This window comes from Sesamum indicum, linkage group LG7 (genome assembly GCF_026168435.1).
Source record: "Sesamum indicum cultivar Baizhima isolate 11 linkage group LG7, ASM2616843v1, whole genome shotgun sequence".
NCBI lineage: Eukaryota > Viridiplantae > Streptophyta > Magnoliopsida > Lamiales > Pedaliaceae > Sesamum > Sesamum indicum.
In genome coordinates, this window is record NC_142663.1 from 10,454,774 (window position 1) to 10,467,243 (window position 12,470).

Here is a 12,470-nt window from a genome sequence, read left to right on the forward strand (position 1 = left end):
ACTATATATATATATATATATATATATATATGAATATATACTAAAATATGATATTTGATGCATAAAAACGAGCCCTGCTAGATACAGTGAGACAACTACATTATTATTTCTCCTACAATTCTAACTCCAGCCCAACTTTTTAATAAAAATATAAGTACACTTGAAAAGGCGTCATGCATTGTACTTTAGGGAGTGTTAGTATAAAATTTTACTATTGAATAGAGAAATATTTTTTTAATTACAACTATAATCTCAATATGCATATCTATAATTTTGCAAAAATTAAACAACGTTTATGCAATTTAACCCCAGAAAATGTTGATGGAATTTACCCAAAAGAATTGATGATTTACATAACTACTCTTTACCATTACCCTTCACTGATACTTTGTCCATCTAATATTTTTTTTTGTTAATAACTCTGTCATAAGCTCTGGTCATATTCAACTGATTTACACAATCTATGTAGAATAAACTACATTTTTAGTTTTATAAAATATATTAAAACAAATCAATATTTTTTGCAATCTGTTTCATAAAATTTTTAAAATGGTTCCAAAATTTTAATGTGAAGGACCAAAATGATTAATATGAACAAGGTAAAACATCATAAAATAATTTTAAAAAATCACATAACTTGGCAAGAAATAAATGCTGAAAATTCACTAGAAGTACTAATTTGAAGTCAATTGAAAAATATATATATACACACACATATATATATATATTATATTGAAGTTGGATTGAAATTTGAAGGACGAAAATGAACATTATCCTCTCTACCTTTCCCCATATGTTTCTATATTTATATGAATACCTATATATAAATGCATGTGATGTGGGGCACACATAATTACATCTTTTGTATGTTTGAAAACATTATCCCGTTATAAAGTTTAAAAGAAAAACTTTTATGTAAACCCTTCATAGATAACATTTTTATCGTTAATAATTTCTTTAATAAGCTACACACAAATTCAACAGATTAATTCTCCAACTTGAATGCCCAAGTCAAGAAATATTTGATGGCTTCAATAAAATTTCAGAGGCTCTATGGTGTCACACAATCACATTCTCGTCTTAGATGATTGCTTAAAATCTATGACAGTTTACGACCTAATAAACTCATCTACCTATCAACTGCACCAAAGAGAGAAACATATTCCAACTCCCAACCAAAAGGCTATGACTTGCACTTGGATTTAAAATTGAGTGCTAAGAAGTTAAATAACTCCATTACAGATAGATCTGCAATCGGGTAACCAAGCAAATAGTTCCAAAATTCAAGATTGATATTAAAGCACTAGACAACCATAGTACCTTTGACTCAATTACTCTTGAGGTCTTCCGTCTACCACCTAAGTCCCTCCGTAAGTTTAAAATACACCGAATTTACTTATATAGAATAAAAATCTATATTTATCCTCAATTAATTTATTACTTATTACATTAAAGTAAATCTATTTTAAAACAAATTACTCTTATACATTTTTATACATATAATGCATATCACCGTTATAAGAGTAATTCAGTAAAAACATATTTGATCTTAAATAAATCAGTAATAAGTCAATCGAAGATAAATATCGATTTTTATTTATTTCTTTTGTTTGTTAATATCAAAAAATTCAATGAATTTTAACTAACGGAAAAACTTATTTATTAAATAAAAGCAAACATCAAGAGTATTCGATGTATAATTAAACCAAACTTTAAGAAAGGTAAATTATCCCAAACTCCAATATTTCAATCAAACCACAGCCCTTAATGACATCAACTACCAACGTACGTCCACAAGACGTCACTGATCATTAATGGTTGTGTCAAGTCTAAATTTTAACACTGTTACCAACTTCTTTTACACACAAATGCAGAGCACGTGACTCATGTTGCTTCTATTTGTTCTGCACAGAATAATGCTTTAAGAGATTGCAGTGCACATGCACTACAATGGTGCAAAGTCCAAAATGATTGGAGATTGTGTTCCACAACTAAAGAGAAAACCTAAACCAGGCAGGGAATTCTACCAACAAAAGTTCAATAACCACCACTTCTAACCATGATCTAGGCATACTGCTAATCCAGTTAAACGAAGCTTAGTTACCGCACTACTGTTAGCTATAAACGGATGCTTGACACAGCCTGATTTCTTCTTATTCTTGTTCTCTTTCTCGTATATTCTCTTTTTGTTCATTCCTTGGGGTGTGGGTTGGGGAGTCTTAGCAGGTGGGTGGGGTGAGTGTGTGTAGTGTTAAAAGCACAGCTAGAGGACTTCAACGTAACTTGCCCGGATCTAATTCCATAATTCAAAATCAGCCAAAACCTCACAACCATGAACCTATAAACATATCCTTCCAATATCAGCTATCAATTGTACTATTAGGGATTAAAAAAGTACTCAAGTATCAACTGGAGCTGTTGGGATTGAAAATTCTCAGTTTAGCCACTAAGGCAGCAAGAATCTTCAATCGTTGTTGCCTGAAACATCCTCTTCATCAAACATCCTCGCTAAAATTTAAACAAGAAAAAGGAAAGAGAAAAGAAAGGAAGAAAGAAATAGGGGATAGGAAAAAAAGAATGGGTAAAAAGAAATAAAAGATCAATTGCACCATATCCTGATTGGACGCAAGGATTCAGCTTCCAATCCACTAAACATCCAGCATCGCCTAGTAAAAAGTAAAAAAGAAAAAAAGAAAAAAAAAAGAAAAAGAAAAAGAAAAAAAAAACATATAAAATATGCAAGAGAACAGGTTATCAACCAGCAATATTGACTTATAAGGTAATAATCTAGAGGAGCACTGCTTTATCCTCCACCATCCACTTGGTTGACAAAATAACTTCACTTGATGTCACTTTTATGAGTTAGATGTGACCCAAAAGTCTATTCTAATTCGAAACTTACATATAGACAATGCTGCTGCATGATTAATACCATACTTCGACGCAATCTAAGAAAAACCAACAAATGAATTTTCTAATAAACCAAGCACAGTCTAGTTCAAGAACAAGATCTCACAATAAAAAGAATATAAGTCAAAATAAGAACCAGAACATCTCTTAGATGATTTACTCATCTGATAATTGAATTTAACCTGGTCATAATACATCCAAGCAACAAGCAGATTTTCAATTTCTTTATTCCGTTGTTGGTGAGTATTAGTAGTATTGGATGCTTTCACGCAAAAAATTTCAATTCGTGGTCCATTAATGACTTTAGGTTAATTCATGAATTGGCCTCATATGACAAAACATTAACCAGTCACAAGCTTATACATACAGCAATTCCTGAAAAGATGCACACACATACAGAGTCAGAAAATATATATACAATAGTATCTAAATGAGCTTGCCGGTGGTTTTTACTAGACTACCAGTTCTATTTCTGGGAGAACAAACACATTCTATTTAATGGTAAAATAAGTAGGGCAAAAGTCACAGAAGTCTTGATGCTTTTCACTAGAGGCAACTGGCATCCCAATAGCAGGCTGCAGAACTTTTTGTTGAAGAGCTCTCCCATAAATTCATACGCAGTTATAATGTCCGTTCATTTCACTTTGCTCACTTGATTAAAGGCATGGAGCATCAAATGTATTTTGGAATAATGATTCAGAGATATGGCATCCTTGCTTTCTGATACATATTATGAACATTTTTACGTTGTCATGCTCATATCCTAAAACATCCTCATAAAAATCTAAACTATTACAGCTAATTTCTCTAGTCATTAGACGGATAGCAAGTCATATTCCATCTCTTTAATCACAGTTGAACAAGATTTCATATGACCTACTTCCTTTGTCTAGTTCTGAAGTTGATTTGGCAGGAAAGTTAGGAACTTAGGTGAGATCTTTGCTTACTGCTCAGTCAAGTAGGTCTCAAGATCTACAAATGATGACCTCATTTCATTGTTGTCGTCCAGGATATCCAACAGCATTATGTGAATATTAAATTTTTCACTCAGAAGGAGCAACCAAGATTATTTATTACACTTTGCACTTCAATTGAAGACAGGAATCTCTGATAAGAAAACAGTTATTCAACAACAAAAAAGTTTTTAATTTAATATTTAAACTACAAGGACAACTATGATAAGAATTAACTGAAATATGGTTATTTGAGTGAGCATGGCCATGGATGGGTGGTGTTTGCGGTTCAAATGCAGAAAGTGAATTTTGCTCCCCACAAGCAAGTTTCTGTAAATATAATGCTCACATATGATTTCTGAAATAGGCAACAAGGCATGAAACTATACAGGATAAAGTGAATACAGATATAATCCGTGTTCGTAATGTCAAGCACGGACAGGATAAGCAAGCCAAAATAAGAATAAAAAATAGCCGCACTGTCAGCCATGACATCCATAGACAACCCATTTTATTATTTACCAGAACTGAATCCAAAGCAATGTTTAAACAAAAATTACCTGTCAGAAAGAAATCAAATGACTTCACCAAGAAATTAACCAACCAACCCAGCAACATCCGACTTGGAATCAGCTTTAAGAGAACCTTGCCTAACCAAACAATTCTCAAGAAGAGGAGAAAAGAAAAGAAAAAGGACAGGAGAAGAAGAAAAGGAGAAAAAGAAGAGAAGAAAAACAGAAAGATGAGGAAGAGAGCATAGTAAATGCACTGTACATGACAAGCAGCTTAAATTTTGTCATTTATCGTTCCATTCTACAATTTCAGCTAACACTGCCAATTAGGATATTTTAAGCTCAACTGTGAATCTGATTTTACATTACCAAAATATGCAGGAGCATACCTTCATCTACAATCAGATATATACAATCGTGCCAAATTCATCTGATTGAGCACCAAGAATTAGCAGCCCAAAAACACCTGCATCTTTATGGAATGTAATAGGCTCACGATACCAGTAAATTCAAATTGAATGTGAAATTTCTTATTAGCCATATCACATAAACCCATTAATCCCACCAGTAGCTGTCCACAAAACTCAGAAGACCACATATATGACTTGGGGTCAACTCCAACAAATGAACTTAGAGCATAAAGATTTTAGTCATGCTGTTAAACTTTAGGTTCCAGAACACATGCAAGTATCAACTCAAGCAAGCATGCAAGTGACAGGATAACTAAAAACATTTAACATAAGGAGGAAGATGTGGCATATTCTGCGGAGGTACTCAAACAAACAAAATTCAACAAAATGATATGATAATTAAACCAAAATAAAAAGACATTTAACAGAAGGACGGAGGGGCATCTTGCGAAGGTACAGAATTCAAACAGCTGTGGGACATGAATTCACAAATAACTTTTAAGCAGACACAATGAAATCACAAATAATAATTCAACTACCTACTAATAGAGAGGTCACCATACATCAATTAAACAGTTCAGGAAAAAACATTTTCATGGTTGAATCTGAGATTGGCAGATCACTTCTTCAACCCTTCTAACCAAATAGACAGCTCCAGACCCCAATGTATATTTAGCCTCACACCTGCAAAAGAAACAAACACATCGTACATTTAACATTTGAAGAGTGTCAGACTACCTAATTATCTGACCGTTAAAATACAAAACCCAGTTCTTCAGTGGTCCTCCTTTCAACCAATCTGTAGTCAAACAACATGCATAAAGCTCTTCGAAGAAGAAACATCAGAGATTCATATTTTCAACAGCATCCTCTATCATTACTCTTATTTCTTTTGGCATTATTTTGAATAACTTTCATCACTTCCACCATCTTCATCCTTCATGTGCGACGACTCGTTCAACCTGTCCATATAGACACCATCAGATTTGACAGATCTGTCATTCTCAGCCTTTGATGCTTTATCTTTGCTTTCAATAGGAACAATATCATTTAAATTATCAGTTGAGTTTGACCGAGAGCGCTTCCTATGTTTTGACTTGCGCACATCTGAACGTCGTGACAATGTCTTACTGCCTTTGCGATGCTTTACTTCTGGAGACCTTGACCTAGAATGCCTTCTATCCATGTTTCTTGATTTATCCTCTCTGCTCCTTTCTTTTTTCTCACTTGACTGATGTTTAACTTCCAGGGATCTGGACCTTGAGCGTCTTCTGTGTCTTGATCTGCTCTCCTCCAAAACTCTAGGGGAGGATCTTCGTCCATGATTACGACCCTCCACTGAAGCTGATCTGGACCGTCTTCTATTCCGGTTGCTGGACTTCTCTTCCCTTCTGCTGTCCTTTTTATCATCTGAGTGATGCTTAACTTCATCAGACCTTGACAAAGAGGTCCTTCTATGTTTTGATTTACTTGCATCCTCTCCTGAGGATAAAGACCTCCTATGATGGCGAGGAGATCTGGAATCAGACCGGGTTGACTTCCTTGTCCTCTCATTTGGACTTTCTCGACGGCGTCTTGGTGAGCTTACATCATCCCGATATGACTTCTTAGGTCGAGGACTCACACTCCTGCTCCTCTTTCTCCTGGAAACAGGGGAACCATTATCATGTGATCTACCTGAATCTCGCCTCCTACTTTTGTCACTGTTATCCCTACTATTCCTGTAGTATCTCCTTTCTTTTTCATAACTTGAGTAGTAGCGCGATCTCACAGGTGATCTGGATCTATAGTCTCGGCCACGGCGAGTAGGAGGAGATGATGAGCGGGACTTGCGTCTCAACCGATAATTAATAGGAGAGGTTGACTTGGACCTCGACCTAGATCTTGACTTGGCACGAGCTATAGATGGTGACCTAAACCATCATTGCTAATCAGTTTACATTGGTTATATGGAATAGCTTAACAAAGCGTAAAAACCTGGAAAGATAGTTTGCCTGCTCAAACCTGAGCAGAATAAAGAGGGGGGAGAGAGAGAGAGAGAGAGAGAGAGAGAAGCATAAAATAAAAGAGGACCCTTATAAATGTTTTCCAAGGGACTAAAAACATTTCATGAAGAAGCAAACTAATTCCACAAATCTCAAGGACCCTTTACCCACTGAATTTCGTGATTTATAATTCCAAATTCAGGAAAGAGTCCTCTCCTCTCTTGCAGTTAAAGGAGGGAAGAAGGATATCTTAACCTATCAATTGTGAAACGAGTAGACTCTAGAATAACTCTTTGAGGGCTACATGAAAGTGGACCAATATCAAAGAAACAATGGTGAAGTTCCATGGGTCATGTATAGCAACAGCATAACATTTAACTTCTTTAGTTCAAACACCAGATGCAGGATATCATAAGAAATAGGCTTGAATAATTCAACCTAATAACCAGCCAATTATTAAGTTTTATTTTTTCTTGGGTGTCAATCCAATATGTATGAACAGTCAGCGATTCCCAACGAATAAACGTGCAAATAAGTACAGATCAAAAGTGTGCATTGAATAAGCCGTAGGACCAACTGGAGATGATGAAAAACTGAGCATTTAAATGTTAACCCATACCCTCATCCACTTGACCAATCTTTATATGAAGTGTACCCTTATACTCTTGCACACCCCACTTCTAACTACAACAAAGAAACAGGACAAGCTATTATTCCCTATTCGCATGTTACAGACAAGAAAGCAGTGAAGGTGGTATATGCTAACATCACAAACATGAACACAAATACCCTAGTTAAAGATCTGACAACAAAAGGCAAGCTTTAGAAATATACTTACTCACATTTATGATTCGTTGTTTTTGGATCATAGAATTTTGATTTAAAGGCTAAAATATTTGTCTTGTTGCCATATCTTAAGCACTTCATCAGGTGAATTATGATATCGATAACAATTTCCTTTGTGGATATCATATAAAGATGCTATAAAACATTCATAACGTACCTAGATTTTTTATCAGATTCCTTTTCTTCAATGACCAGTCCATCAGCTTGCAACTTCTTACTGATTTCTGCAGCCCTAGCTGCAGCCAATTCTGTTGCGGACTTCATAGTTGCTGCTCGATTAGCTGCCTGCTGCGCTGTCAATGTTTGCTGCATCAAGAGAGCCTGCTGAAATTGCATTTGTTGCATGGCAACAGCTTGCTGCATCACCATGGGCAAAGATGATGAACCCAATGGTGAACTCAAAATGGGCTTTGGAGGAAGTGATTTAGCCATTTCAACATTCAACGGACGACCCCCGACATCCATATTGTTCAATGCCAAAGCAGAAGTGGCTTCTTCAGGTTTTGAATATTCAATATAAGCAAAATGTTTAGAGTCAGTGATGGTACATTCAATAACTGTGCCACAAAAGCCAAAGAGCTGTTTCAACTGGTCCACTGTCAGCAGTGGGCTGAGATTACTAACTTGTACAGTTTTTTTAAGTGAATCAGCCTTCCTCTCGTTGTCAGCTGATCCTGATAGATGGCAAGCATAAATAATTAAGAACCTTCAAAGTTGTTTAGGATACCAGTGAAACTGAGTATAAATTGAAAATGCTGAGTTCTTAAGAGCACCTGTTACCACTACGGAATGCAGGAAGGCATTCTAAAATCACCAGGCAGTACCCAGAAAAGGGTCCCAAGTCACTAAGTGTAAAGCAATTTTGTTTTATACTCCATGATATTTGAGTTAGAAAAAATTGAAAACATTATTGATCCAAGCCATGTTATAGAACAACGGGAGTCAGAAATGTAACAAATTCCTAATACTTGATTTTACCAGAGGAGTCTTTGTTGGACTGAGCTTGAGCTGCAGCATGGGCTTGAAGAGCTTGAGCAGCAACAATCGCCTGAGCAGCAGCCATGGCAGCAGCAGAAGGTGCCATTGGCACTTGACTAAGAGTTCCCATTGTACTGGTGGCAGCTAAAGCAGTCATCAGCAGATTATGAGGGGGGTGATTAAACTTGCAATCAGTACTTGCACATCGTCCATTAAGGTATTCTCGACATATTTCTCCTAAAGATGACCCCATTCCAGGTAAAACCACTCCACCTGAGGCCCCAGCAACAACCCCTGGAATCATACCAAGCAATCCAGGAAAAGCACCAGATACAGAGCCAGAATAGTTTGGCATATTGGGCATGGTCTGGTTAACTAAATTGGGAAATGAAGCTGCTGGAGCCATGCCAAGAAGCCCTCCAGTTGGAGTGCCTGAACAACAGAATTGCAGAGTTGAAAACTCTTCCAAGCAAAGAAATTGATCAACTTCTCACCTCTCTTTAGCAATTAAAGGGAAGACAAAAATTCTCATATCATTATTAACAGATGATGATGCTTAATTATGTAAGGAGACCAAATTTCTAACATTCTATTGATGTACAAGACATGAACAAGTAAAAGGCGCTAGTATATATGATGTGTATGTTCGCTCATTAACCCAAATTCAGACAGCATCTTCTGACATTCAAATTCTTTGAACCATGGCATTTTTATGTTCATAAAATACCTGTATTTCTGGATATAAATAAGAAATATTACTCCCAAATATTTAGCATCCAGTACTGAGAACCAACAAGTCCACAAAGACCATAGAGCAGAACTCTAGTTTCTAAGACAAGATACAACTCTATCAAGCACCAAGGTGCCTAATGTCATTCACTAAAAAGTATCACCAAACGATCCTCTCTTTGGATTATCTTTATCAGGAAATGTTAACATTTACGCAATGATATTAAAATGTAAAATTCTGTCAGTTAAAATCTTAACATTAATTCTCATTCACAATTCTGTAAACTCCCCCAGAAATAAGTAAACAAACTCACATTTGAATATCAGCTGGGATCAGCTATATTTGCATCAAACATGCAACAAATCAGTTGATTCACCAATCCCCTAAATTTTGTTACTGACAAGTTCCCAATTAGTTATCACACTGCAATATTGTATGATATCAGCTATATTTGCATCTAGCATACAACAAATGCATCATGAGTTGACTCACTGCAATAGGTCCACATGCTTAAACGTATGCTGAGGAATTGCCAGTGACAACCATCTAAACCTTCGTCATCATAGTCAGGTGAACAAACAATCTTAGACCAAATAAAAAATTAATTTGTGACACTCCACACTTATATCTGTGCTAATCATCCAGAAATACCAAACCATCACAACATTAAGGTCCTACAAACATATATATATGCACTGCTGTTGACACTGGGGCTCCAGATAAATTTACCTTAGGTGGTCAAAGAGAAGGTACTCCTAGTAGGTGAAAGAGAAATTTACCTCAGGTGGTCAAAGAGAAGGTACTCCTAGTAGGTGAATTGAAAAGTCACTGAGGCAACTCTGGAGTACCAATAGCACTCCGATAGACAATTCTACACTCCTCATTACATGATAGGATGATCCATCAAGAATTAAGATTATTTAAATTATAATAGAAACAGCTACACAATAATGTCATCTAGGATCTACCACATTCACTATAAACATTCATACATCACCAGCGATGCATTACTAAATGTCTCATGAATTGACTACCCCATCCACATGCAGGCGCCAGTATTTGGGAAACAAAGATTACATAGAAACAAAATCATCACATATTCATCTGGCAGTATAATTGGTCATCTTTACTAATCAATCAGACAAATGGCACCACGCTAAGACAAAAACATGACACGCTGGTATCTTTAATATGCAAACACATAGGGACAAAAGTATACTGCTAAACACAGAAGGATCTCTCACCTGAGCTAAAGAAGACAGGGAATGGACTTCCCATAATAGGCTTCCCATTGCACTCGACATTCACCATATAATTTCCTCTCTTTGGCACCACATACGTCACACTGTAGCTCCCATCCCCCATATCCTTCACTATCCCATCCTGCTCACTTCCCCCAACTCCCACTCCCGGGGCGACGCGAACTCTCACTTGGGCCCCACCCCGAACCACCTTCCTCCCCTCTGCGTCCTTCGTGACCACTGTAAACGTGGCTCCCACACACGCCGTCCCGCCAGCAATCCCTGCGCCTTGCGCCGTGCACTTCGCGGGGTCCACAGGCCCGACGGGACGCTCTCTCTCCGACGATCCCTCGTCATCGTCAGAGTCAGAGGAAGAGGATGACGCGGCAGAAGGAGATTGGGGCTGTTGAGGTAGGGATTTGTTGAAGGTGGCCTCGAATGCGGCTTTGGCAGCGGCAGCCTTCTCCGCTTCGCTCTTCAGCTTCGCTTCCTCGGCTTGCTTCATCCATATCGGCTTGGGAGCCGCTGCGGCTGCCGCCACGGCCGAATTGCTGTTGACAGGTGGATTATTGTTCCGATCGGCCATTGTATTGGGAAACTTTTCAGGAATGGCCGAACCCTAATTATAGTCAGAGGAGGATACCGTAGGAAGGAGATAATGATATAGTTATGTATGAAGTGGGGGGGTTTGGCTGGGGACTTGGTGCGTGCAAGTCAAATCTCCTCGGCCGCGTTTACTACCGTATGGAATAAATGAGTTATCGATCAATATTTGTGATTTTGGATAAATTAAATTACAATTAAATAATTATGCTAAAACTTAAATATTTTTAGAAAAAATAGTAATTCAATCATCAAATATCTTAAATAATGAATTATACCCATATATTTATATATCTATAATGAAAAAATCTTAATTATAAACGTCAATACACTCATTCAGACGTCATAAAAATATAGTAAAACACTACAACAATGCCTCAAATTTGCACTCAGTCCAAGAGGAAGTCCATTCTGAATAAGGCACATTAAGGAGTTCATAAGTGCATGAGGCCCAAGAAGGAGGGACCCTCGATCCAGGCACCCAATAAAAGTCCTGAAAGATGGTGGTTGTGTCAAAGACCCGCTGGCCCACAAAGAAGAATTACCTAACACCTACATGACTATTGGGGCGTCCATGTACACAAGTGCCAGAAGGTTTCACCCCCCAGGAGATAGACTATTAGTGAAACATATGACAAAGGATTACACATCTAGTATGCGCTCCAACAACCCTTTAGGAATTTGGGACGTATTTTTACAAGGAGACTTATTCGATCACAAGGGCCTCCTAACAAGCACAATTCTTCAAGATCCCCATTAATTGCTTTCGAATTTGTTGGAGGTGTATCTGCAACAACTACTGACCCAAAGGGGTCATACTTCTTCATCATGTGGGAGATCATAGTTATAAAAGCAAGTCTTCCCCTTCCAGTAAAGGGTACTATATTTTTATAACAACATACGCATAAAACACTAACATATTAAGCATTCTCGTGCTACGCTATTGCTTTATTTTGTCCAACTTTTATCTTTCCGCAAATGTTTACTAACTTGAGTATCAGAGTGCTAACGTATTTTTTGCAGGTTTTCGTTTCTAGGTTTGTAATTCGGCCCCAAGGACTCAAGTCCAGGACAACCTAAACGAACAACTTTTTGCTTGCATCAAATCATATATTAGATTATTCATCAATATCACATATGTTAATTTTATAATAAAATGTAGTATTTTTATTTATATTATCTAATATCTATCTAATAGTAAGTTTAATCAATAATTTAGAAAGTTTTGATAATTCTCTTTTAAATAATTAATATAATGGATATGAATTTAATTTATTGTTATATTTTAATATGATTTTATAA

The 12,470-nt window shown here is 36.7% G+C and overlaps 1 protein-coding gene across 8 annotated transcripts; it reads right to left on the reverse strand.

The window, feature by feature from the left end:
- Window positions 1-2,272: 2,272 nt before the first annotated feature.
- Window positions 2,273-11,285, reverse strand: LOC105166522 (RNA recognition motif (RRM)-containing protein). Of its 8 annotated transcripts, none has more exons than XM_088882923.1 (7): window positions 10,569-11,285; window positions 8,595-9,026; window positions 7,774-8,290; window positions 5,349-6,698; window positions 4,765-4,841; window positions 4,424-4,513; window positions 2,273-2,666 (listed from the first exon to the last, which is right to left on the reverse strand). In XM_088882923.1, exons 1-4 carry the CDS (start codon window positions 11,149-11,151, stop codon window positions 5,684-5,686), a joined length of 2,547 nt encoding a protein of 848 aa, XP_088739049.1. In that variant the 5' UTR covers window positions 11,152-11,285; the 3' UTR covers window positions 2,273-2,666; window positions 4,424-4,513; window positions 4,765-4,841; window positions 5,349-5,683. The 8 variants fall into 8 exon arrangements, with proteins under 8 accessions (XP_088739049.1, XP_088739047.1, XP_088739051.1 ...); XM_088882921.1 differs by having other exon boundaries at window positions 4,424-4,527; XM_088882925.1 differs by having other exon boundaries at window positions 5,325-6,698.
- Between the last annotated feature and the right edge of the window lie 1,185 nt (window positions 11,286-12,470).